Here is a 26153-nt window from a genome sequence, read left to right on the forward strand (position 1 = left end):
AGTGGGTTGTTGTTCCCAGGCTTGCTGGGGGAACACCAAAGGAAAAGATGAGGTTCGTCTGCTCTGCCCCTGTCTTGTGCTCATAAACCCCAGGTTTGTGCCTTTGCTCTCCAGCAGTTTCAGCAGAGCAGGATGGCACGAGCCCTGGCACCAGTGGTATCACAGCAGGGACCCACCACTGCTGCAGGGTCTGGGCAGGTTTCCGAGGGGTGGCCAGGCTGTACCCCGCCAGCTCCCACCATTGCTTCAAGTGCCAGTTTCTCACCGACACGCACTTTTTTTCCCATAAGGTGAACCCAAATTGTTCTTCCCAGCATCAGAAGGAGCGCAAATAATAGAGATGATCCTTCCATTTAGACTTTTTAACTGCCTGGGGTCACCTTGGCTGGCAGCCGCAGCCACAGCACAGGGGAGGGCAAGGGCAATGGAGATAGAGATGATGCTTTGCTGACTGATACCTGGAAAGGGGCAGCCTCAGCAAAGCTCCTTCATGGAACTGGTGCAGCCCTGCAGCACTCAACCCTTGGAAGAAAGGATGGCTGTGGATCTGGCCATGGTGATGCTCCATGGCCAGAAATATCCCAGCCACCAAGCACCGCCTGTGCTCAGCCACTCCATCTGCCCTGGGGTTCATGTGGCCTTGGAATCCCCTCTGGGGACCACACTCCCCATCTACCTGCATCCTTTATGGAGACCTTTCTGCCACAGCTTTGAGAAAGAACCTTTTTTTAGCACTGATTTCCCAAACAGCCCCACGAATGACACACTGCATTGGCATGAATTATTCAGCAGCGTGAGGATAAGCTGCAGTGATGTTGGCGTGGTGCCTGGCCATCTCAGAGCGTGGGCTGGTATTTGCTCCTTTGATCTCTCAAGCAGATCAGCAGCAGCTCTGCATCCACCGTGCTACTACCATCAGCATATGCCAAGCTCTTTTTTCAGCTGCAGCCCCACTTTCAGCACAAACCAGACTGTTGGGTCCCAGGACACAGCCAAGAAGCCAAGGTGCAGCTTTGGTGGGGCAGAGAAAAGAGCCAAGCCCAGCAAGCCCCTAAAGGCTCTGCCCACAGCCCGCTTGCACAAATGCATTCAGAAGAAAAATTATAATTTTCAGAGCAGCAAAGCTGAAACACTTTCATTTCAAAATCCTCAGTAGAAAGGGAAATCTTGTCTGCTGCTGCAGGAGTGGGAAAGGCAGAGGGTCTGGCCCTGGCTGCCTGCTGGGCTCCAGGTCTCCTGCTCTCCCACAGATGCTCCCTCCTCCCCAAGCCCTTCTACTTGGGTGGTATATTTGTGGAAAGAAGAAAGAAAAAAAAAAGAAAAAAAAAAAGGGGGGGGGGGGAACAAGAAGAAAAAAAAAAAAAAAAAAGGAGAGATGAGAGATGAATCCTAAAAGATGTAGCATATCCACTGGCATTAATGCCATGCTGCTGCACCATGCAGCCCAGCACAGCACAGTCCCCCTCGGAGAAGCTCAGACCTGCCCCACAGCTGGCCCAGGCCCTGCCCAGGTAGTTTTACACTTGCCTCATAGAAGAGAAATCCCCATCTTTTCACATAAAAAATAGATCGTATTTATTGATTAAAATACATGATTCAAGTGCAGCACCAGCTCTTCCACTGGGCAGCTACACACACTGTACGCTGACAACATCCATAGGCACAAGACATGTACAGTAATCATTTCTATATTTACACAGACCATTTCCTTGGTTATAGAGCAGCCTGTGATATGCAAGTGTCAAGTCTTTGTGTCCATCAGGTCCTGTGTCAGGTCCTCCTGGCTGGGCAGAACCCCTCATGCCACGTGCCACACTGACATGCCTGGCCCCATCTCTGAACACCCCCTGCTCAGCCTGATAAAAGTGAAGAACTGCAAAAAAATGTTTAATGCTGCTGTGATATCCCAGTCTCCTTGGAAATGAGGTCTTCACCACTGATTGCAGCGAGTTTGATGCTAGCAGCCCTGCCAGCAAACCCGCTGATGCTCAGTGCCAGGCTGGGGACATGCCCTGGCACACAGCTGGCCCCCGAGATGTGGCCAGCCTTCTCATGGGGTACTGACAGCTGGGGCCAGCATCAGGCGTCCCCTTCTCCTTGCAGCACACCTTCCTCTGCCAGGGGTGACATTCTGCACTCAAACCCAACCCCCAACAGCCACGCTGGGGTCAGTACACAGCGACGGACATGAATATTGCACTTTTCCCATCTGCAGTGTGCCCTGGAGCCCTCTCCCAGACCTGGGTGTTTGCTCTCTATCCTTCCTGGGTCCTCCAGATGGAGGATCTGAATCAAAGCTTTGCACTGCTCATGACCAAGCGATGCCGGAGCATGCAGAAACCTTCACCAGCGCAGACTTGGAGGAGACAAGGTGAGCCCCAAGAGACAGAGCGAGCAGGTGAGAGGCTGGAAAGGAGCAGTGACACGGCACAGACTGACCCCGCACCTGGCCATGGCTCCATGTGCCAGCATGGGGCACCCAAAGCAGAGTCAGCAAAGGGCACACAGTGCAAGACACAAACACTACACATCGAGGAGGCAGACTGCAAGGGCACCACTCTGCACAGCTTTCTCCTCCCAGAAGCAGGTCAAACACCAAAAATAACCCCAAGTCTCACTCATCCTCCATCAAAGATGGAAACACAGCCCATTGGTGCTATATTCACAGCCCTCTCCCACCATCACCAGCAGCCTTTGCCCACCCCCGTGGAGACATGGATGCGGCGGGATGTAGTGATAAAAGCTCTCCAAAGGAAGCCGCTGTGCTGCGGGCGCTTGGGAGATGCTGCATTAGCAAGGAGGAGTTCAGCCCAGACGGGGTTGCAGCAGGGTGGCTCAGTCGGAACCTTTTTGAACCACTACGAAAAGACATCCCATGGAGGATGCGTTTGCTCTCTTACCTTAAAAAAAACACAACCAGCAGAAACTCAAGGAAACTCTCTAGGGAGGAAGGTGGGCTCACTGAGAGGAAGGAAAGCAGCAGCACAACAGGGATCTTCCCCCCCCGGCATGCTCCAGCCACAACACAACAAGCAACACAAGCACAAGAAGCACCAGAATGCTGCATCCTACCAGAGAGCAGGTGAGGTGGAGGCAGAGGATGCAGAGGGAGTGGGACCAGGAGAGGAAGGGTTAAAAAAATAATTATTATGGAGTCTTTGTGTGTGATTTGACATTCAGTATTGGCTTGTAGATGCAGCCAGAGCGTGCCGGTGCCAGCTTGGGCACTGTAAACAAGGCAATGTATTTTTGCGGCATGAGGGCAGCACTTTGTGACCCTTGGGGACACCCCAACCCGCACAGGGAGAGGGCTCCCAGCCGAAGGCAACCAGCTCAGACCCTCGTTATGGCACAGCCCATTTGCTCTCCACATGCCTCAGTTTTCTAATGCTTCTAAAAGCGTTAGGTTTGTGCGCTAGATGGGGAATAAGAAATGTCACTACTAAAAACATGGGCCAGGGTTCAGCAAACCCTCCCAGGCCAGGGAGGTGCTGTGCCTGGTGCCCAGCTCCAAGCCCTGCTCAGCCCCTGAGGCAGCTGGAAACAGCTGGAGCACGGCAGGAGCCAATGTTCATGGGAGAGCTGGGGGCCCCGGGATGCTCCACACCTCGGGCTCTGCCCACTCTCCCCACAAGGCTGGGGTGAGGAGGCAGCTCCGCGCTCTCCAACCCGAGCTGAGGTTTCTCTGTTGCTGTAAAAATAAAGTGCTGAGGGGAGAAAAAATAAACTGGCACAAAAAAGAGCAGTCCCTGTTCCCCACCCTGACTGAAGGGATGGAGGAAATACAGAAAGGTTGGGGTTTAAAAAAAGAAAATAAAATCAAGATCTACATCCCCAGGAGTCCTCACGTCTCAAAGTGACTATTTACAGAGGTGCCGAGGGGGCTGTTTTGCTGTATCACCTGCCCAAAAAGCCCCAGGGAAGGCACTGCCCCAGCCTGGATCCCACCTCCCCAGCTGGAGCCCAGCACGGGGCCCTGCTGCAGATGGGTGGCCGTGATGGTGGGCAGCCCCGTCCCCTCGCAGACCAAACCCACCATGTTTCCCAAGAGGAAAGAGATCGCTCCCAGGAGACCAGCAGCGCCCGGTGACTGTGTCCCCCAGCATGGCACCTGGAGGGGCTGGCAGGGCAGGGGGACCATCACTGCACCACGGCACTGGTGGCGTTCACAACTGCGGGGACAGGTGCTGCCAGCTCCACCAGCGCTGCGTACGTCCCCACCGCGAAGCCCACGAAGCCAAAGAGGCTGATGACAACGTCCTTGGCAATGACGAGGGGGTGCATGCCTTCCGTATAGTAGGTGGCAATCTCCAGCAGCGGGGGGAAGATGAGAGCCAGGGCGCTGCTGCTGATGGAGCCCACCAGCGAGATGACGATGTCCAGGCGTGGGATGAGGATGGCCAGCACACCTGGAGAAGGAGCAGACACCATGTCAGTGCTGCCAGCTCCCAGACAGCAGAGACCCTCCCTCCCCGAGTCAAAGCAAGCGAAGACCCACACAGGGATGCCATCTGCTCAAATCATACCCCTGCCCTTTTCCCTGACACAACAGCTTTGAAGACATGGATGCATATTTTTCCGGAAACTCCTCCTCAACAAGCAATTAAGCTGTGGCATTGACCTAACGCAGTGCGGCACGCAGACCAAAACCTTTTTGCCACCCTGGGCAGCACCACAGTGAGCTCCAGGGCTGAGCGGGACAGGCGCCCCAGCAAACAGATGCCGCTGGCAGAAGAGCGGGTGCCAGCATCCCCAGCCCCCCTCATGAGAGCCAGCACTCCTGCTCCCCACACCTGGGGAGCTGTAAAGCCTCAGAAACCCCATAAAAGCAGGAGATGGGAGGAAAAAGCCGTCTCCCCCCACCCCGACTAAATCCGTGTGGTTTGCATGCGTTTAGTGCTGCTCCAGCAGCAGAGCGCCTGCAGCGCTGCCCAGGGGAGAACATTTGTTAGGTAAAAACTGCAGCCAAGGAAAATCCCCCTGGGAGACTTCTGACAGCTCATGCTTAGCAGCGCGAACTCTGGCATATTCCTGCTCCCCCTCCTCCTGCCTGGGACCAGGGAAGGATGGGGGGATGGTGCCTTCTCCTTCCAACAAGCCCACAGCCATCAGCGCCTCTGGGCTGCTTTCAGGGTACCGCAGTGTCGGCACTTGATGACCCTTTATTTTAGATCTGCTCCCCAAGGTCCTGTTTTGCAACTGGGAGCAGCACTCCTCGACACACTCACATACTGAGCAAGCTCCCCATCCACGGCGACCTCAGTCAAAGAAAACCTGAGGAAAAGGCAACCGGAGCTTTGCATGACAGAAGAGCATCCTCTGCAAGCAAAGCAGCCTTCAGTGCTTAATCAAAGCGACCAAGAAAAATAAACTGGTTCATTGCTTTGAAAGCTCTGTTTAGAAATAGGAGACACCTAAAACCATAGCAGCTACAGCCTTGGTGGAAAAGGGACATCTCAGGGGTCCTTACCAGAGGGATTTGTTCACTCCCTGGCACTCAGCTACAGGCAAGAGAGGCTGGTGGAGCCTCCCTGAGCCAAAGATCCCCCATGGCACCACAGGAGACGGAAGGCTTGGGAGAGTGACAGCAGGCAAAACACAAACAGGAGGTGCTCCTGCACATCACCGCCACCCCAGCCCTGCCGTCACCTGGATCAGCCTAGAGACAAACCACCCCTCCACCACAGGGAACAGCAGCAAAGTCCCTGCTGAGCTGACCCGGAGGAAGTCTATCCCAGATCAAAGGAGAATTCTGGCAGGTCTCTGCTGCAAGCAGCAACACTGCTCCAGCAGCGTGTGGGGAAAGCAGAGCTGCCGACCACCAACAGCATCCTCAGCCCACCCCACACCGCTCTTTGGACTCAAAGTAAACAAAATTAACCCCCCTCTAAAACAAGCAGAACAGAAGCACCAGCTGCAGTCCTCAGCCTCCAGGGGCAACGGTCGTGCTTTCCACAAGTATTAATTCAAAGGGGGTTTAAGTGTGCTGGTTTTGAAGTCTGAGCTTAAAAAACACCCATACACCAAATCGCATCCTCTCTTTGGAAGCCAAAGCCATGATGCAGACTTGTTCTGCAGCCACAAAATCACCTGATGAATATTCATGCAACCCCCCTAATTGCTTTTATCCTCGCCAACAGCCACAGCAATCTCTTACACAGAAGGGTAAGGGGAGGAGGTACAAAGGAACCAGCATCCTTCCACCAACATCTACACAGAAGGGTAAGGGGAGGAGGTACAAAGGGACCAGCATCCTTCCACCAACATCGTCGCTGCCTCTCTACCACCAAACGGAAGGGTATAGCCACTGACGGTGCCTAAAGCCATCCCATCACTCCAAGCCTTCGTTTCCCTGGCCAGGCACACCCCAACACCCTCCAGGAGAGGCTCCCACTCCGCGTGGCAAGATTTCATCCCCGCACCATCCCTCCAGCTGCAGGCATCGAGGCAGATCGTGCTTCAGGAACTCAGCACAGAGAAGGCGGGGCTTTGCCCATCTCTGTTAACGGAGCGCCTCTGGCCCACCATTACCGAGAGCCCAGAAACCAGCAGCACCCTGCTCTCAGCTCCACCACCCTCGAGTGAGCACTACACTCCTCTCAAACCCAAACCAAAGCGAGCTGGGACACAGGGCCAGGTCCCTGATGCTCAACCCTGGTGCATCAGCAGCATCAAGCCATGGAGTAAAGCTCTTTTTCAACAGATGACGCCAGGGAGTTCAGTCAAGCGTCTCAGCTTTGCTGACAGCAGCAAGGTTCCAACAAGTCAGGATCCCACACAATTGCTCCACACCTTTCCCCGGAGGCCCACCAGGCTCGATCCCAGCAGCCTGCTCCACCACAGCCTCACTGCAGGCACCAACCACTGCCAAGGGAAAGGGACCCTGCGGCACGTTCCGCACCCCAGCGGCCTGCCACGGGCACCCTGGGGCTTGGTTACGGGTCATGTACCATTGTCAGCTGTCTTCTGCTGTGCTACGTGCTGCAATGAATGTGTCTGCACAAGGACACCCGCTCCCTCGCAGCCGGCGACCCCTGTGCAGCCGCACCCCTGTCACGCGGCCACGAGGAGCCTGGCTGCACGCTGCCTACAGAAAACAGCCCCTGGCCGGGCTCTCCTGGCACCGGACCAGGTGCTGGAGTGTTTCATGCAAAGCCTGATGAGACTTGAAGGCCTCCAAAAGTGCCATCACAGGGATTCCAAGTCCAAGGCTCCCCAGGGATCCGCCACCTCCAAATGACGTGGGAAGTTTACTATGCCACTGAGAAGACCAGTCCCATACAGAAGGTGCAGAGGACCACTGCTGCTGCTCCTTGGAGGCCACCTGGGCCTACTGGCTTGCATTAGCAAGGTCCAGGAGACTCCCCACTGCGAGGGCTTTAGCAGCTGGGCCAGAGGCAGCAAGGCAAGGGGCGAAGGCTCTCAGCACCACCAGCCCACAGCAGGACGGAGGTGCCACGTTCTCGAAGGGGAGCTCAGACAAGCTGCTTTCTACTCACAGGTCACGCTGACCAGGGCCACCCTGAGAAGCAGGTTGACCAGCAGGCCCCAGCGCTCCGACACCCGGGCAACCAGGGGAGGGATGACAATCTCAGCAGGCACGTAGAACTGCACGGCGTACGTGAAGAAAATCCCAAAGGAGAAGAGCAGCTTGACAGCTTGGTACAGCCTGCAAACGAGAAAGAGAGACCGTGAGACATGCTCTTGCTCCAGCCCCCGTGGCACCAACAGCAGAAAGAAGAAGGGGAACACTCTAAGGACTTTTGTGTGCCAGTGGTCTCCCCTCTTGAACACTCTCCTGGAAAATTAAGGGTGACGCATTCAATCCACAGAGAACTTCCTTGGCCAAGAGATGCAAGGAGACAGTGCAACCTCCAAGCCACAGCACTGTATACCCCTACACCTAACCAGAGGCTATAGTCCAGGCTTTGCATAAGGAATCATCAGGCCAGGACTTGGGCCAGCAGCCTCTCAAGTGCTGCTGCCCCTTGGGAAAAACTCAGGGGCACAGATACTGAGAGCTATTTGGAAAAAACAAAAGAAAACAAAAAAAACAGCCACCAAAACCAACAAACCACTGTCCCGCTCCTAACTGGTTCAAAGGCGCAGGGAAGGCTGAGATCTCCTTGGCCAACAGACCAAGGAGACTTGTTCCTCGTTCCTTGACAAGTTAAGGCACCTACCTACATTTCTAGATGCTCACGTGTGCCACACTGCCCTTGGCTGCACGAAGTCCTCCAGGTACTTTGCTCCCTATGTAGGGATATAGGCTCCATGCCACCCTCTCCACTTGACCAGGCTGGACTCTGCAAGGTCTGCAGTCGCACAGGGTGACCTCCTTCACGATTGCACCCCACAGACAACACCCAAATACCCACCAGCACTGGTACTGCCAAGAGCCTGCAGTCCTGACTTTTGGCCAGTGACTCAGAATGAAATTGCATCCATCACCTATCCCCAGAGGTTCCTCATCTTGACCCTTCATTAACAAAATCCAGCCCCTGATCTGAAGGAAGAAAACACCCTCCTTTTTTTGCAATTCATCACCAGCGGGATTTTATTCTCCGTCTTAAAACAGGAGATGAATAATATCTCCAAAAAAGCTTATCAGCTGCAGCCATGAATATTTCACAGATTACAATTACTGCTTGGCTTCTGAGGAGGGGAAAGAGGACAGCACCGCTGGGATAAGTCTGGGCTTATAAAACAAGTGTGATGCAAACATCGCCACCGCCACCTGCAACAGAACCTCCTCCATAAAACGAAAAAGAGCAGCTATTTTTGGAATGCTACATAATCTATGTTTGGGGGGAAGACAGTTAAAGGAGCAGTTTGGGCTGAGTGGAAGGCAGGCAGAGGGCAGACAGGCTGCAAACAGCACCTTAAGCTCACCCCAAGTTGGATGTCACCATGTCCCAGACCCTACAGCAATGCAGGGAGGGGCGAGCGTGGCTGCAGGAGGGAGCCTGTCACAGGTGACCAAAAAGCCACCTCCCAGCCCCACCTGTGCCCTCAGCTCCCCAGCAGCAGAAAGAGCCTCTCTAAAGAGAGGTGATACCCAGTTATATCACATACAGTCCTACCCATTCCCCAGCTCAAGACATGCTGACCAAGCAGGAAACGTGGGTCCTGGCCATCCCACTTGGGCAAATATGAAGTAGATCCAAGCTGAGGAATGTAGCTGGCTCCTCCTGCCTTCTTATAGCCCTTTACCACCTTTGGAGCCAAGCCAGTGCCCCTCTGTATGTTGGCTCTCGGGATCCAGCTGCTCCAACCGCAGCCTCAAACCAGAGAAGCCCAAGTATCCGCACACAAGACAACTTTGAACACTAGTGGCAGAGTCTGGTGGAGTTAAACATTTCCCACAATCGCAGGGGATGGAGTAAGTGGTCACCTAAGCGAATGGGACGTTCTGCAAGTCCACGGGACCAGATCCGATCCATTCAAGGTTGTGGCCAACATCAGCCTTAAGCCACTTTATCATCTCTATAAGAGCAGAGTGACCAGGGAGAGGTCCCACCACCTGGGAAGAAGTATCGTATCCACCTTCAAGAAGGATGAGGGAAGCTACAGGCTAATCAGCCTCACCTCAGTCTCCAGAAAAGTATGGGCTAAGTCCCCCTGACATACATTTCCAGGTACATGTTGGACAGAGTTATTTGCTGGGGGAAGTCATGGAAATATCCTCATTGGTGACCTGGATGAACTCTCAGCAACTCAGAGTATGCTCTCAGCAAGTTCCTAACAAGACCAAATTGGAGGGAATGGGTGACACACCTCAGAGCAGGACCTAAACAACAAGATGGCACGGGCAAAGTTCAAACACAAACACAAAATCCCACACATGGGAAGGGCTGGGACCCAGCTTCCCGTCCAGCCAGGAGAACAGGACCTGGAGGTTTTGGTGGGCAGCAAACTGAACATGAGCCAGCAGCAGGACCTTGCGGTGAATAAGGTCAATCACATATCGGCCTGTGTTAGCAAAAGCAAAGCCAGCAGGTTAAGGGTAAGGATTACTCTCTTGTCTGGGGCTTGGGAAGCTGCACCTTTAGTATTGTGTCCAGTCTTGAGACTCGCAGGAAAGGACAGACATTGACCTACCAGAAGAAGTTAAGTGGAGGCTACTAAGATAGCTGAGGCTGGAGCACATGGAGCACAAGACAGGCTGAGACCTGGGCTTGTTCAGCATGAAGAGAAGGTTAAAGGGGATGTTATTACTGTCTTCAGCTACCCAATAGGAGGGCATGGAGAAGACCAAGACAGGCTTTTCTTGGAGTTGCACAGCAAAAGGACCAGGGGCAATGGGGTAGAGCTGCATCCCAAAAGGGTAGTTAAGCACCAGAACAAGGGCCTGGAGAGGTAAGGAACCTCCCTCCTTACTGATATTCAAGTTGGCCCTGCTTTGAGCTGAACCTGATGATCTCACGATGCCCTCTTCAGCCTCAACTACCCTGTGATTCCACAAGCAGACTAAAGACAAAGCCACCACCAAGAGTCCAGAGTGCACCCGCTCAGCCACACGTGACTTGAGTGCACGGTAGCCTTGAGCCACCTACTCCACAGCCTGCATAACTTATCTCCATATTTTCAGATAAGCAAGGCTGTAAAGCCATAAAGTGCTCCAGGACAATCCACGATTAAAAGATGTTATTAAAAAAGATACAGAAGAACATCGGGTATCAATCCTGCAAAGGTCAGGAACCAGGACAACAAGCTCAAAGGGCATTTTAAATACCAAGAAAAGAAAAAGCTCAGGCACTAGCCTTGATCCACAGAAAAGACAGGCTCATGCAGGGCCCCGGAGAGGCACTGCTCTGCCAACCACAGCAATCACCTCCCCAGCCCAGACAGCCATGCCAGGCCATCCCAACAAGCTGCAAGAAGTGACATACCCTCCCTTGACCGTAAGCCCTGTCATTACCTGCCTCCAACTGGCCATACGCAACCCAACGCCTCCCCCCTCACTACAGCATTTCTTCACTCTTCAGAGGGTGCGATGAAGCAACCCTTCCGAGGGTGCGAGGAGGGATTTCTGCATAGCAGTGCGGTATTTTGGAGGCTGTGGCTAGACCTGGGCACTGGGAACCGACACACTCCTCATTTGAGGAAGCTGCGGTTAGAGAGAAATGAGGCTGGAAAAGTCCTTAGTCATTCTGTAACTCAATTCCGAACACGTTCATTGAATCTGTTCTAGAAACCTCCAGGCAATGGCTACAGCCAAGGAAGGGTGCAGCAGCTCTGCCACAATCCTCGCCTTGTCTCCCACGCTGCAGGCAAACTCCATGACTTCTCCCCCACAGCCCTCATAACCAGCTCCTGCAGCCTTTTACTGCCGGGGAGAAAACCCACAGGCAAAGCAGGATGGGCAAAACACTAATTTCAAGAGCAAATCTTCATCCTTCACATACAGTTTAACGCATGGGAATACAGTGGTCAAGGCTTTAGCCCAAGTATCCCAGCCCTTACTTCACTTTAGATAACCCATTTCCAAGTCCAATATTTACAGCCTCCATCAAATGTTCTGCCAGGGAACAACACGCACAAACAACCAAGCGTTTTGTGTGCTGAGTCACAAGGACCACAGCACGCCTTCCCCAGGCACAGCCCGCAGGGCAGGAGCCCTGCCACGTGCCCGGGCTTCCCCAGGCACTGCTTCCAAAGGGCTATTCTCTTCCCACCATCTGAAAAAAACCCACAGTTTTTTTCAGAGAAGTACTTTGACAGAAAGCATGGACACTACTAGAAACTTGCAATTGAAATAGGATCTTCCTGTAGCCTCACGAGTTACAGAAATCCTATTAACCTCTTCTAAGGCAGCAGCATCCTTTAGATGATCTCCCGCTGAGATCTCCCGCAGAAGCCCCTGGGCAGCATTATAGGTCAGCAGATGTCATTACAGGCTGTGGCATGACCTGGTGCCCTGCAGAGCCCAAGATCTGGATCTGACCTGCTTTCCACCTTCAGGAGAAGCAGCAGCCTTTCATCCCCTCCATACCCCACTTCAGCTCACGGATGGAATTCACGTCTACCGTGCTTGGCACGGTAGGATTCAAACCTCCCTACAACACAGACACATTTTTACACCAGCCCCATCCCTCCTCGCTGAGAGTGGGGACCTGGCAGAGCTCCCAGCCCCTGCATGGGATGAGACAAGGCTCTTGGCAGGAGCAGGACCTTCTGCCACGGTGCCAACAACATCCAGCAGTTCAGTCACCACACAGATCCAGCATGAATCAAAGTCCATGCACTCAAATTGAAAAAAAAACCACATAGCAATAATTAAAGCAAAAACAGGCTCTATTTTTTTTAAATCTTTGCTTTCTCCAGAGCCCCAGCTGCGCCACTTTACAAGGTCAGCATGGGGAAGCCCACCGGCGACTGAAATTTCGAGTCCAGCCCAAATCCACTTCAGCAGTGGGGAAGAGGCAGCAAGCCACGCTGTGCCATTTTGGGCAGCTGCTAATGGAGAAGACGGGCTGGGGAAGGGGACAGGCACCCCCAGCTCCAATTCTCACTCTCGTCTCCTGCGGGATTTCAAGCCAGCAGAGACACCAAAGAGAAACCGTTGAACTTCAGAGGGCGCGCAGGCAAACCCAGAGAAACTGCGCAGCCGCAGGATGACTTTCCAAGAAGCTTCACGGCACCAAAGCCAACCCTCAGCCACGGCTCCGCACCAAGCGCGGGAGGTGCTGCCCTGCAAGCGGTACCTCTGCCGTACGCAGAGAGGAGCTTCTCGCCAGCTCCTCCTGGCCTGTCAGCACCACGTCCTGCCACACAGGCACCTCAAAGCTGTGTCGTAAGAAACAACAGAGATGGGTTTTTTCCAGGACTTTCTCAAATAATCCCAATTGGAGCAAGCTGGAAAAGGCATTTGTTCTCAATGTTCTCAGTGCTTACATGCTTCACACTTCTTGCCCCAAAGGCAAGAGAAACAGCTTGCATTTCTCTTCTGGGATGAATACAGAGCTGTGACACTGAGCAACCACTTGCCCCTGGGGACAGACCAGCACGCAGCCCAGCCAGCTGCTGCAACAGCCACCAACCCCAGCAAGAGGAGGAATAACGCCTCCAGGTAAGCCAGTACAGGGTCAGGCCACGTGTATTTCCACAGGGCCCCAGCCAGTGACCAGAGCATCTCAAGAGGCCTTGCCAGATCCCCAAGGAAGACAGACAGGTTTGGGGAGCTGCAGAGCTCAGCCCCCGTGGGAAGGAAGGGGTACATCCTCACGGCACCAGCGCTCACAGGCAAAGCGTTGGCTCAAGACGAGCTGCATCCAGGCACAACGTGGAGCCCAGGAGTGGGAGTTTGAGCTCCAGGGCTGCAAACAAGGAACGCAGCCCATGTGTGGAGACATGACATCTCACACCCCTCTGGGACGTCCCAGCCCTGGGTTAGTTTTCCACGCACTTTATTTCAGGCAGAACAGCAGTTTTTGCATGGGATACAAATACAGCCACACCGGCGTCGTGTTCAACGTCTGCCAGCCAGAGCACTGCTTAGACCCCAAAAAGACATCACAAGGCTCCAAGAAAAAGGCAGGAGCTGCACTAACCAGGCAGGGACCACCAGGGACCCCAAGGAAGCAGGCTGACCTGCAGAGCCAAGACCAAGCTCAGACGCAGCAGCAACGAGCCTCTCTCCACCCCATACATCAGACAACCCTTGCCAAGTTCCTTTGGACAGTTCGGCTACGGGAGGGTGTACCCTTCCCCAGGCTCACCCAGGTTAGTCCTACAGAGCAACATTCCCTGCTGCCTCCCCTCTCCCGCCTCCGTGGTCAGGACCCTCCCTTCCTTACCCCCCAGCCCCCCACCCACCACGAGGACTCACCAGCAGTTGGGCAGGTTGAGCGTTATGCTGGCCTGAATGTTCTCCCCGAAGCGCAGGTACCCCAGGACGCTCAGGCTGATGTACAAAACGGTGACAATGGTCATCCCCACGTAGAGGATGACTGGGAACTGCCGGGGGTTCTTCATCTTGTTTTCCAGAGGCAGTACCTGTGAGAGCAGGAGGATGACAATGACAGAGCTGCAGGTTGCCCCCGTTTCTCTATATCACTCAGCCCCAGAAAGCAGGAGGAGCAGCCCCACGGCCAAGCACAGCCCCCCATGCCAGGGACAGGATGGTCACACATGGAGACTGGACAATCCAGCTGAAAAAGCCACTGTACTGGAGATCTCATTCCTGTGCTCCCATCTGAGACCTTCGTGCTCAGCATGGCAAGTCTTGGGCAGGGTCACCGATGCCCTTGCCTTAACGAAGGGACCTGCTCCCTGCCCTTGACCAGAGCTGGTACCTGGCATCTTGGGGCGATGCCATCCACTCCATACCTTGGTTGCATTACACTCTGCACCCCAGCACAGCACAGCACCATCATGCTACATTGTCTTAAGTTTCCCCAGCAGACCCTAGCAAGACCAAGACACTTTCTCTTCTCCTGCCAAGTTTGTCCAGACAGTTTTCACCCAGACAGGACAATAAAAAAAAAAAAAAAGCAAAAGGAAGGACAGAGGCAAGTCCCTCACCTCTACACTAGTATCACTTGCTTTCAGAAATACCGGGCTTCAGCAAAGATTTTTATAGCTGTCCTTGGGTGGTGGGGATTTCAAGAAGAGACACAGTAGCAGAGCTGGTAAGGAGGCTGGACCAGAAAAGCTTTTATTTGGTTCTCCATCTCCAACTCATGCAAGGAAGGCAGCGCTGGTGCCTTACTGCCAGCAAGAGCCCTCTGCCCGGGGCACAGCATTCAGTAAACATTCCTCCTGTAATGGATTTGGCCCTCTGCAGCCCTGTGTTTACACAGCCAGCTTATATTAAGAGATGAAAACATTTTTCCTCCTTTGAAGGGAGCTCCTGGAAGCAACCCACAACATCTTAGGGAACCATTACGCTCTCCACCCACCCAGCCAGCTTTTTTTCACAGACACAGACAGTCTATTTACAGCATCTTGTATGAAAGGCACATGTAAATCCAGCCCCACGGCAGGCTGGGGCCACGCGGCTGCCGAAGGGTGATCTCTGTGTCTCTGCAGCAGAGTAGGAAGGAACAGATCACATTTTTTTATGTCATGCTTTTTGGCCCCCCACTTAGGCAGCCTCAGGATCCAGCCTGCTTAACAAGACTGAGGATGACTCCTTGTCCACAGGTCATCCAGCAGAGCCCAAGGCAGCTGCCAGTGCAGTTCCCAGCAGAGCCCAATCTACTGCCAGACACAGCCACCTTCAAAGCAGCAACCAGCTCTGAGGTTTGGAGCATGTGCTCTTCCAGCCTCAGATGGAAGCAACAGGGTTTGACCCAGGAGATAGCCTGGAGGCTAAAGCTAACAGCATCATCCAGAATTTGGGCTACTGTCCGTGAAGTTAACCTGCAAATACAGCTGCAACAGAAGAGCAGGTGCTGCAGCAAGCCCGAGCACGGGCTGAGCACCCTGTGCAGGCAGCCCCACCGCCACACGCTGAGACTTACCACCCCGATGCCTTCAAAAGCAAAGACTGCAGTGCCAAAAAACAGAGGGTAGGTCTTCCAGGCTGCTGCTAGAGGCAGGTCACTGGCATCAGGAATGTCCTGGAAAAAAGCCCACACAGAGTTCAGATACAAGGAATACGGGGAGGACCCGGCTTGCTCCCATTGCTCCCTGTTGCAGCCCCATGCCACAGGGAAAGCCCTGCGGAGCAGAGGGTAATTACTGCACCCATGGGAATGAGCAGCGCTCCACAGCGTGCGAGCACCCCACTGCCGAGCTCTCTCCACCTGCCAAAAGGCAGGACATCACAGAAATGACAGAGGGAAGCCATACACACGTCACGTACCCTGGCGATGTACTGGTAGATCACAACGAGGCTGACAAGCATGGCCACGTTGGCCAGCAAGGAGAAGATGGACAGGACCTTGAGATTCTGGATGAAGGTAAGCAGCACCACAAAAGGCAGGAGGGAAAGCATGTATAGCCGGGAGTCCATGGTGGGGGTCATGATGACTGTCCTGTTCAAGCTGCAGTCATTGGTGGTCCCATTTGCTGTAGATACGACCTGGGGAAGCACACGAAGGCTTGATGAACCCCGTCACACAGGTTTGAGAGCCACGGATCTTGGCAGCCCATCCCAGGTGGGTCAGAATACTACCCCATCAGCTCACTTTCAAACACAGCTAGTCGATTAAAATCAAAGCAACACCGGTTTTCAGGTCGTTTCAAAGCAAATCCCCGTTACTTTGCTAGAAGCACGGATGGGACTAGCTACAGCACCTGAGCTGAGGCAGAAAAACCTCCCCGAGCCCAGGCTTGCTGAGCACGCAAACCTGGCAGCCAAGCACGCCAAGGATAGAGGTTGGGTTGCGCTGCCCATGTGGCCAGTTGAGAAGAAAGAGGCTCTAAGTGCTATTTCCTCAGCGGTCCTTTTCCTCTTGCTGCACCACATTGCAATCAACATCACACACCCCTTCAGTCACCCAGTGGCCTGCTCCCATGCAAGGACATCTGGAAGCTACTGTTGGCCCCCAACTTTGCTTTCTTCACAGGGAATCACCCTTTCCTTGGGGTCTTTCACTCCAAAGGCACTCCAAGCCTTGTGCTCACCTCTAGAGACAGTTCTGCCCCAGGAACCAGGTGGCTGAGCCATCCCTCCCAAGAGCATAGGCATGCTGTGGATCACCAACACAACCACGATCAAGCTGGTTCGGTTGCCAGGTGCCGTCTGGCCACTGCAGCAAAGGGCTGCCTGCAAATTAATTTCACCTGCTCCAGAGCAAGTCCTGCCCCACAGGAGAGGCTAAAGAGCTTCCACACACATCAGCATCCTCCATGGGAGAGAGCAGCACAGAGCCACGCACCCATGGGGCAGCACTGCTCGAGCTCCAGCCTGCCCTGCCTTTCCCCAGCTTGCTCCGAAGCCATTTTTCAAACCAAAGCTCTACCCGGCACAGCAGCGCCTTGCCCAAGGTACCACCTTCACCATAGCTCCCCATCTAACATGCAATTTCCCACCACAAAAAGAAACAAGCAACATTCCCCTCTCCCCAGGCAAAGAATTCCAAAACTGAAGCCAAGAGGTTTCCCAGCTGTGGCCTAAAATGTGTTGGATTTGCAGGTTTTTGCAAATTTCCCTTACGGCTTGAGCCAGCCTTCAGTCTCTGCTGCCAGGGGCCAAGCAGAAAGAATCACAGAATCATTCAGGTTGGAAAAGACCTTCAAGATCATCAAGTCCAACGGTTAACCCAGGACTGCCAAGCCCACCACTGAACCATGCCTCTACGCACCACATCTACACATTTTTTAAATGCCTCCAGGGATAGTGATTTCACCATGTCCCTGGCCAGCCCATTCCAATGCTTGACCACCCCTTCAGTGAAGAAATTTTTCCTCAAATCCAACCCAAGCCCACCCTGAAACAGCAGCAAGGGGCCATTTGTGGGGAGCAGGGGGCCAGCAGCAGCCCAGCCCTGTGCACGCACCCTGCTTGCTCTGGCTCTCAGAGCTGTTGGCATCAGATCACCGACATTCACCCGTTTACTCCTCCTGGCCATCCCACAGGACAACACAAGGAGAATCTCCCCAGCTGCTGCTCCCAGAGCGGAGGCAGAGCCCACCCATCCTCTGCCGCCCACTAGCAGAGCCCCACCTTGCTCCCATGGGAGCCACCTCTGGAGCTGATGGGCATCAGGGAAGAGCTGCTAAAGGGCACAGCCACAGTAGTAGCAATCAGACCACTGCTGCAAGAGACGGCAGGAACACAGAGGGGAACAAAGCTGAGCAGTGCCTGCAAGGCACCAAGCTGGTGGAGGCTGGGAATTCATTATTCCCAGTTTCTGGCAGCACGGGAGCCAGCCAAGTAGTTCAGAGTTTCTGTTTATTTCCTCCTGACACCCAGCAGAAGGAAACTCTTTCCCTAAAGATGTAATTAAGCTCCAGAGCCATGAGATGAGGAAAGAAACTGGAATGCAAACAGGTCCAAGAAAGGGGAAAAAAAAAAAAAAAAAAAAAAAGAGGTTCACAGCAGGTCCTCATATCCATGTTACCATCTACGCAGAGTATCAATAAACCAGTTAACTGAGGTGGGCAAGACATCAAAGGCACAGTCCCTCTGCCGTCACCTCTCTCCTGCCCTCCCTCACTAGGAATGGCCCCCGCGTCCCCTCACGACACAGGGGAAATTCCAGCACCTCTGCACACACAGCAAAGTCACAGCAACTCTCAGAAAAACCTGCCCTGTTCAAACAGGAAAACCGATCCTCCGAAATACTCGGGCAGCGGAGCAGTACCTTCCTGAGCAGCATCAACTGTGGAAACCAGAGCTTTACTGGAGAACAGGGCTGTGAAACAGGAGCGAAGAACAGCCCAAGCCCCTCCGCACCCCCTCTTGCCCTCCCCTGGCTCACGGAGGAGGCAGTCAGTCTAACCTGCTTCAGGTTGTCAGCCAGAAAGACGAAGTACACGCAGCAGAATCCCAACTGAGTGATGATCAGGAAAAGTCCCACTACGTGCCTAAAAAAGAAAAAAAGACAGTTTGTTAGCCAGGCCACACAGAAATAAGAGCCCACTGGGGCTGCTCGGGGCGATGCTGCTCTCCCCAGGGGTTCAGGTGTGCGGGTCAGAGCACCCTCAGCTCGCTTCTCCTCGATGATCAGGAGAGAGGACCGTATCTCCATCTAACCTTACAGACCTCAGGCTCCCTGGCCTCCCCCTCCCGTCCCCTCCATAGGGTCAGGACCAGCCTCAGGAAAGTCTCCTCCTTGGTTTTAGCACCTCCAGTCTGCTGCTGAATTGTCACAACTGGACACAACGCTCCCCAGGCACAGGAATAGGTGGATTTTCCCAGCATCTGATGTGCAACAAACTGCATGATGCAAGGTACCCACAGGGCTGGTGGCGTCCCTAGGAGCAGCCATTAGACATGCCCACTGCCTAACAAGATGGGTCAGCACCGCAGTACACGTTATTTACACCTTTGTTAAGCTGCGGAGGCTTCCTTTAGTACAAGCCACATCTGACTGGGGACAGGACTGGGTCACAGACCTCAGTGTTACCCCCTGGGGGACACCGGGCACTCATGGTAGGTGAGCCACGTAACATTTTACGTCACTTGTGGTCATTTGCCGACACAGCTCAGGGACCAGACAGCTCTTCTGTCCCAGCTGCTGCACACGCTGGGTTTCAAGGCAAGTCCCCTGCCTGCAGCGGGGGAACAGGTACCTTCCCCAGATGGCACGTCTCCGCAGCCACGCGCTGGGAGTTGACTCCAGCCCATACATCACAGCACCTCCATAGTCCACAAACTGCTTCTGGAACCTGTCCAGAGAAGAAAGAGAGAAAGGACATCATATCAGCCCTGTCTGCTGGTTCTCAAGGCAAATGATGCCATTAATGGGAAAACAGTTCCTGTGGAAAAGCCTAGAAGCGCTTCCCAACTGAGGCTTTGGCACGGGCACCTGGCTGCTGGGAAGCTTCAGAAAAACCAGCGGGTTTCTGGGGAAGGAAGGAAGAGCTGTAGGAGCAGCAGTGCTGAGCAGGGGAGTTGCTTCTTACCTGTAGCAGAAGTGATGGGCGCACTTCACCAGGATGCCCATGCAGTGCACAGCCACGACTCCCATCACCAGCAGACTCAGAGGACCCAGCTGCGGGGGAAGAGAGGGAGCAGGCTGCACTCTGATGGCCAGAGGCAGAGCTGCACCGTAGGTTTTACTCCCAGACAAAACTTCACAGGCTCGGTGAGCTGAAACACGGCTGTAGGCTGAACCACAGCTCAGGTGTTGCTCCCAGGAACCAGCCCCCCAGGACTAAGAAACCTGACAGAGCCACGAGCCTGGCAGGAACGATGCAAACGCAGCACGTTGGGGCAGTCTGGATACAGCAAAGCACAGCCAGGATTGTTTTCCAAACTCTCCTGCACATCCCTATTACACAGGTGACAAAAAGGTCGTGGTCTGGGCAAAGGAAGGAAGTTTTCTTTTTTAATTCTCTTTATTTTTCAATCCAAGCTGCATTGCTGGGCAAGGAAACAGAGAGCGGAGCAGCACGGTGCCCCCACCTCTCACACGGACGGCAGCTGCTGGGGCACAATGCAGACACAGGGGAGCTAAGCGCTGGGGAGATGGGACAGTGACCAGGATCTGCTGTTTGACCTCCAGGCACAACCTCAGCCCTCAAGCAGCAAAGCTGCATCACATCCACTGACCTCGACGCCTGGGCCAGCCCACGTGAAACCCCACAGAGGGAACCACACCACCATCTCCAATTGCCAGCATTAACTGCTGACTGATGGGGCTCGTCACAGACGCGCTGTGCTCCTGGGGCCCTCGGGAGGCACGCAGCACACTCAGCACAGACCTGCTGAGACAAACCCAGGGGGAGGCCAAGCTGAACCTGCCCTGACCAGGGTGAGGGGATGCCCCCCAAGTGCAGCACAGAGCATTTTGGGAGAAAGGGCCTGATGTCGCAGGAGCCAGGGAGGTAACACCCAGCTGGGTGCAGAGGCAGGGAACCAGCACCCTGCCTAACCGCCCCAGAGAAAACCACAGCCCCAGCTCATACGCTGAACCCCTGGAGACCAGCTAGCACAATGCAGGAGCGGGAAGAACAGTCTCAGCAGCAAAGCAAGCCACAGAGCCCAGGGTGCAAAAACCCACAAGCTGCTGAGCACCAAGAGGTATCTCAGCAGGGAATCCAGCCCCAACACCAGCCACGCAAGCTGCCCTGAGGTCACTCTGCCCCACGACCTCCTGCACAGCAGGGCCAGAGCTGCCTTACCAGGATGCCGGCGTTCTTCACAGCCAAAGGCAGCCCCAGCAGCCCCGTACCAATATTCCCCTTCAGGAGATGGATCAGGGTCTGGTACCACCTGAGGGAGAGAAGATGCAGAGATTACCATCGGCAGATGCCTGCACCCAGACCACACACAGTCTCAGCCCTGTGGGTTGAGCTGCTGTTGGAGGTCATGCAGACATGGAGGTCTGGATCCTGTTCCCAGGACCCAGCTCAGCCCACTGGGACTGAGGAAGGACCAGAGGCAAAGTCTCAATGAACAGATTTTGAGTGGGCATTTGTAAAACCAGCTTCAAGGCAAAACTCAACACGAGTGCAGGTCGGCACCAAGGGGCTGCACAAGAAGAAAGTCTCTGAGTTGAAGAGATCAGCCTCCCTTGGGCAGAGACAGCATCCTCTGCCCACCTGGGTGAAGAAGGCACAAGGAAGCCCCCAGGGCACGGCTGCAACATGCCCAGGTACCCTCTGAAGCTGAACATGCTGTTTGCTCGCCACAGCTCCCCATCGAACCAAGCTCGAGTGGGGGAATATTGGGAAAAGCATCAAACACTGCCTGCTATCAGCAAGCCCAGCTCCACCGGAGAGCAGAGCATGACACTGGGGCAACTGCTCACCTGGTGCCAGCACACCAGGGAGGCAGGACTACAGCTACCTCACCATTCCCATGAGGAATTCCCCATAAAACCATGGCTCCACCATCCTCCAGCAAAGCCAGCAGACAGTAGGGAGCCACCATTACCTCCTCCACCCTCCCCATATCCTGGGCCAGCCTGGGAAGGAGGGAAGAGTCACTCACGTTGTCCCATTGGTCTCCCCAAAACGCTGGTAGGACTCAGGGTGGGCAAAGCCGTTCATGCCGCCGGGCGGGCTCCCCTCCGGCGTGACGTCCGTGGAGCTGTAGTCGTTGTAGTCCTCACTGCGGAGGCGCCGGGTGGACATGGTCCCTGTGGAGGGAGCTGCATTAGGGGTGCCCAGCTCAACACCCCCATTCTCAGGCTCCTTGCTGTCAGCCATCGTGCAGAAAGACCGACTCTCTCTGCCAGAGCAAGGTCTCCTCCAGGGCTTTTATATACAACAACATGCTCCCGCCCAGGCAATCACAGAGCTGGCATGTCCTAAGGTCAGTGGTGTACGGCACAGTCCCGCTGGCTCTTCCTGCAGGCTCGCGCCCCCGTTTCGGGCACACCCAGGCAGGACGGGCTCAGGATCCCGCAGGCTGAGCCTGGATGCAACCCGTTTCATGCCAGGTAAGGAACCTTGCATACCTCTGCTCTAAGGGTGACAAGTGTGGCACCACAGGCACAGGCAGCGGGGCAGGGAGGGACACGCTGGCGGGATTGGGGCTGTCAAGAGGATGGCCAGGAAAAAGCAACCGCTTTTAACCGACACGGTTTGCTGCAAGGGAACTGCTTGCGCTTGCCGGGGAAGGAAAAGTTCCTAACTTCTCCTTTTTTTTTAATTGAAGGCTTTTTATTTAAATTAATTAAAAAAAAAAATTATTATGCTCCGTCAAGTGGGAGCACAGCCCACGTGCCGTCAGCTAACCACTCGCCCCAAAGGTTTTACAGCCACAGAGGTGCCTACGGGACTAAGGGGCTTCCCAGGATGAGGCACCTGCACAACACTGGCTCCAGCAAAGAGCCCAGCAGGGTCCCGCAAGCCAGGAGCATCGCCCTCACAAGGAGCACAAGCCCTCACTAAGGACAAAAGCCTCCTGCCTTCGGCTGGAAAGCAGCCAGTCAGCTGGTTTATCTTCCACATGTGCCCTGAAGGGCTCCTGCTGCTTCTGCACAGCCTGCTGCTCCCCTCCCATAAAGGGCCTTTGCCTCCTCCAGCCCCCCAGCCGCACCCAGCACCCTGAGTGCCCGCCGGGAAGGAGCACCAGAGGCAGGGAAATTGTCTGTCAGGCTCCTGCCACAGCCTGGCAACTCAGTCCCTGCCCCAAGGCTGCCCTGGGCATCCTCCCCATCCCATCCCCTGGCGCTGGTGGGCAGCTGAGACCGGGGCTAAGAGGAGGCAGCAGGGAAACATCACTACCACAAGCAGTTCCCTGCCACAGGGCTCCGCAGGCACCCGCCGGGTCACGGCAGCACCCGCAGGATGCGGCTCCAGCACAGGCCTAAACATGTGGCTGTGCAGGGAAAGCTCAGCCCAGGCTGCTGGGGTCCTGCTCCATCCCCAGAGCCCCCCGGCGTTCCCCGCTCCAGCACCGCTCTCTGCAAACCTGGCTGCTACTGCCAAAACCAAGCCAAGAGCTGCCGTCACTGGGAGGCTCCAGCCTTGCAGCCAGAAGGGAAGCAGGGAGCGAGGGACTTTGTTCAACTCTGGACGCTTGCTCCAGATGCCGGCCACTCAGGAGCAGTTACTCAGGCCGCAATAACGCTGCTCTACTTCCTGCAGCACCGGCAGCAGAAAGCAGGGCTGGTCCGTGCAATACCAGCCTCCAGAGCAGCGGTGAGCCCAGCTCGCAGGCAGGCGCTCCGGAGCCGAAGGCAGCACATGCATCACTCCTGCCCTGCCTCCTCCCTCACAGCCCAGCCTCCAAACTGTGCCTGAACCAGCTCTGCCGCTGGCAGGGCGATCTGGGGCGAGGCAGGGACTAGGAAGAGCGGCAGCACTAGTTTACACAAGGAAAGCGTTAGAAGCTATTTGTCATGGGTGATGGGCCCGAGGGGCAGGGAAAGGCTTGGGAGGCTTTGCCAAGCACCTAGGGCCGGCAGCGGGCAAGGACAGCAGGCAGAGGGGGTGCCAGGGCTGGTCAGGCATGGATCCCCCTCCCCAGAGATGGCCTGCACATTATCTGAAGCACTCAACAGCGATGTTCTCCAGATAAAACACAACATGTTTACATCAGTCTGCCTCATCACTCTCTGTGATTTATTTTTTTTTTTTTCCCCGCGAGCAGGCCTGGCTGCTTTTTGCTTTGAAGAGCCAGGGAAATGCATTCATCGTGACTTGCCTTCCTTGTGTCTGGATTAAAGGTTGCATAGCAGCAGGGAGCGAGCACTCGGCTCCCCCGCACTCAATAAGAAAAAGCTGCAAAACTTGTCTCATCCACACGATGAATATTTCAAACTGAAGCAAAACCCCACTACATCATTTCCTTGTCATTACAAAGAGCAAAGACAGGAACAGCCGCATTTGGTTTCCACTTTTAAACCGAACTCCTTGGCCACTTTCACGTGCTTTCCCCACACACACTCTCACACGCAATGTCACTGCGGTCACCATGGTGAGCAAAGTGCCTAAGAAAGCTGGGGGGTGGGGGTGTGACAGCAGTTTGTCCCTTAGAGTGACAACCCCACGCCAGAAGTCAAAAGCAAGATGCAACTTGCTGCTGACCCTGAGAGCTCCCCCCGGCTGAGCGGGGGCTGCACGCAGGACAGGCAACAGGAAACCTTCCAGAAAAGCAAGTTGCACAGCAAAACTCCCTGCCGCTTCCCATCACGAGGGCTGCATCCTTTATTTCCAAAGCGCTGCTTGTAACCCATCTCAGCGTGACACAGGGGAGAGCCACCCCCCCCAGATCCCCTTCCTGCCCAGCAGGGAGCTTCCCCAGGCCACCATGCTGGCGTGACACCTCCCCGACAAGGACAGCCACACCATCTGTGTCCCCACGGCATCAGCCCTCATCCCGGTGTTCTCTGCTGCTCCCGCAGCCCCACACCCGCCCCCAGACTCACCCTTCACAGCATGGCCTGGTCCCCCCAGCCCAGCTCCTCCCCGCACGGGGGCTGCTCAGTACTAACACCCCCCCAGTCCCCGCAGCTCCCCCACTCCCCCACATCCCTGCACCCCTCACGGGAGAGCAGGGGGCTCCCCGCGCCCTCCCCACAGTGCCACACAGCGACCCCCACCCTCCCCAGCACCTCGCACCCTGGCACAGGCTGCGGGAGGCCGTGCCCCCCCACACTGCATGGCACCCCCAGACTGACACTCCCAGCACCCATGCAGGGCCCAGGCAGACCCACACACTCACGTGGGCTCTGGGCACCCCAAGGCACCACGGCGGGCTGCCAGCACCCCCAGCGAGCTCTGGGCACCCCTGCAAGCTGCCAGCACCCCCTGCATCCATCCACACGGGCTCTGAGTACCCCCCACACACACGTGGCCACACAGATGGGCTACCAGCACCCCCAAGCTCCCCTGAGCACCCACGCAGGCTGCCAGCACGCTTCTGCACCCCGAGCATCCGTGCCCGACGCCAGCACCCCCAGGGACCTCTGGGCACCCCTGTAAGCTGCCCCCCAAGCTCTGAGCACCCCTCTACACACCCTGCCACGTATACAAGCTGCTCTGGACCCCTGAGCCCTGTCAGCGAGCCCCAGCTCCCCGGAGCACCCCCGCGGGCTGCCGGCACCCCCGGGACCCCGCGCACCCCCGCAAGCTGCGGCCCCCCGCCGCGCCCCTCAGCACCCCCGCGGGCTGCAGGCACCCCCGTGCATCCCTGAGCACCCCCACATGCTGCCAGCGGGCTGACAGCCCCCCTCCCGCAGCCTCGCCAGCCGCCCCGGCCCCGGCCCCGGCCCCGCACCTCGCCGCCGCCCCGCGCCGCCCGCCCCGGGCCCGCTGGCTCGGCCGCGCCGTCACGTGACAGCCGGCTCAGCTGACCGCGGCGCCCGCGCCTGCGCACGGAGAGCAGCGAGGGCGCGGGGCGGGGCGGGGCGCAGTGGGCGGGGCGGGGCGCAGTGGGCGGGGAGGGGCGGGGCGCGGTTAGCGGGGCGCGGCGCTGCGGCGCCGCCTGGCGGTGGCGGCGGGGCGGGCTGCGGGGCGGGGGGTCCCGCTGCCACGCGTGGGGCAAATGCGGGCACGGCTGAGCCCTGAACCTCTCCAGGGGTGGGCAGTGAGGGGTATCCCCCCCGCCCCCAGCGGGGCTGTGCCTTGGGCAAGGCCTGCAGAGCAAGGCAGGCTGGCAAGTGTCAGGGAGATATGATGGTCACTGCGATGAGCAACACTCCCTGACCCCCAGTGTGGGATGATCCCCCCAGGGGCAGGGGGCTGTGTCCCTGTGCCCAAAAGCAGAACCTGCAGATCCCTGCTGTGCCTGTTGCACAGGAGCCGGCCTTGGGGCCACTCACAATCTTTCTGGCCGCAGCATCTTCCACCGCTGCCCCCACCCCAGCCCCAATAAGACTTTTGCTTCCCCCAGCTCAAAACCATGTCCCTGCTGGTTCAAGGGAAACAAATGCCACCCCCAGGTCACCCTCAGCACCAAGAGGCACCAGCTGTGCCTGTTGCACAGGAGCCAGCCTCGGGGCTGTTCTCACTCAGCTCTTCTGGCCACCGCATCCTCCACCGCCGACCCCATCACATCCCCGACATGACTTTCGCTTCCCCCAGCTCAAAACCATATCCTCACTGGTTCAAGGGAAACAAGTGTCACCCCCAGGTCACCG

At 55.9% G+C, this 26153-nt stretch overlaps 1 protein-coding gene across 2 annotated transcripts; it reads right to left on the reverse strand.

The window, feature by feature from the left end:
- Positions 1 to 1550: 1550 nt before the first annotated feature.
- On the reverse strand, positions 1551 to 25358 carry LOC130154007 (proton-coupled amino acid transporter 1-like). Of its 2 annotated transcripts, XM_056349600.1 has the most exons (11): positions 25292 to 25358; positions 21554 to 21701; positions 20743 to 20833; positions 19522 to 19610; positions 19189 to 19284; positions 18396 to 18480; positions 15812 to 16030; positions 15468 to 15566; positions 13832 to 13998; positions 7500 to 7669; positions 1551 to 4409 (listed from the first exon to the last, which is right to left on the reverse strand). In XM_056349600.1, the coding sequence occupies exons 2-11, from the start codon at positions 21694 to 21696 to the stop codon at positions 4141 to 4143; spliced, it is 1428 nt and encodes a 475-aa protein (XP_056205575.1). In that variant the 5' UTR covers positions 21697 to 21701; positions 25292 to 25358; the 3' UTR covers positions 1551 to 4140. The 2 variants fall into 2 exon arrangements, with proteins under 2 accessions (XP_056205575.1, XP_056205574.1); XM_056349599.1 differs by lacking the exon at positions 25292 to 25358 and having other exon boundaries at positions 21554 to 21719.
- Between the last annotated feature and the right edge of the window lie 795 nt (positions 25359 to 26153).

Source organism: Falco biarmicus, chromosome 8, assembly GCF_023638135.1.
Source record: "Falco biarmicus isolate bFalBia1 chromosome 8, bFalBia1.pri, whole genome shotgun sequence".
In the NCBI taxonomy this organism is placed as follows: Eukaryota; Metazoa; Chordata; class Aves; order Falconiformes; family Falconidae; genus Falco; species Falco biarmicus.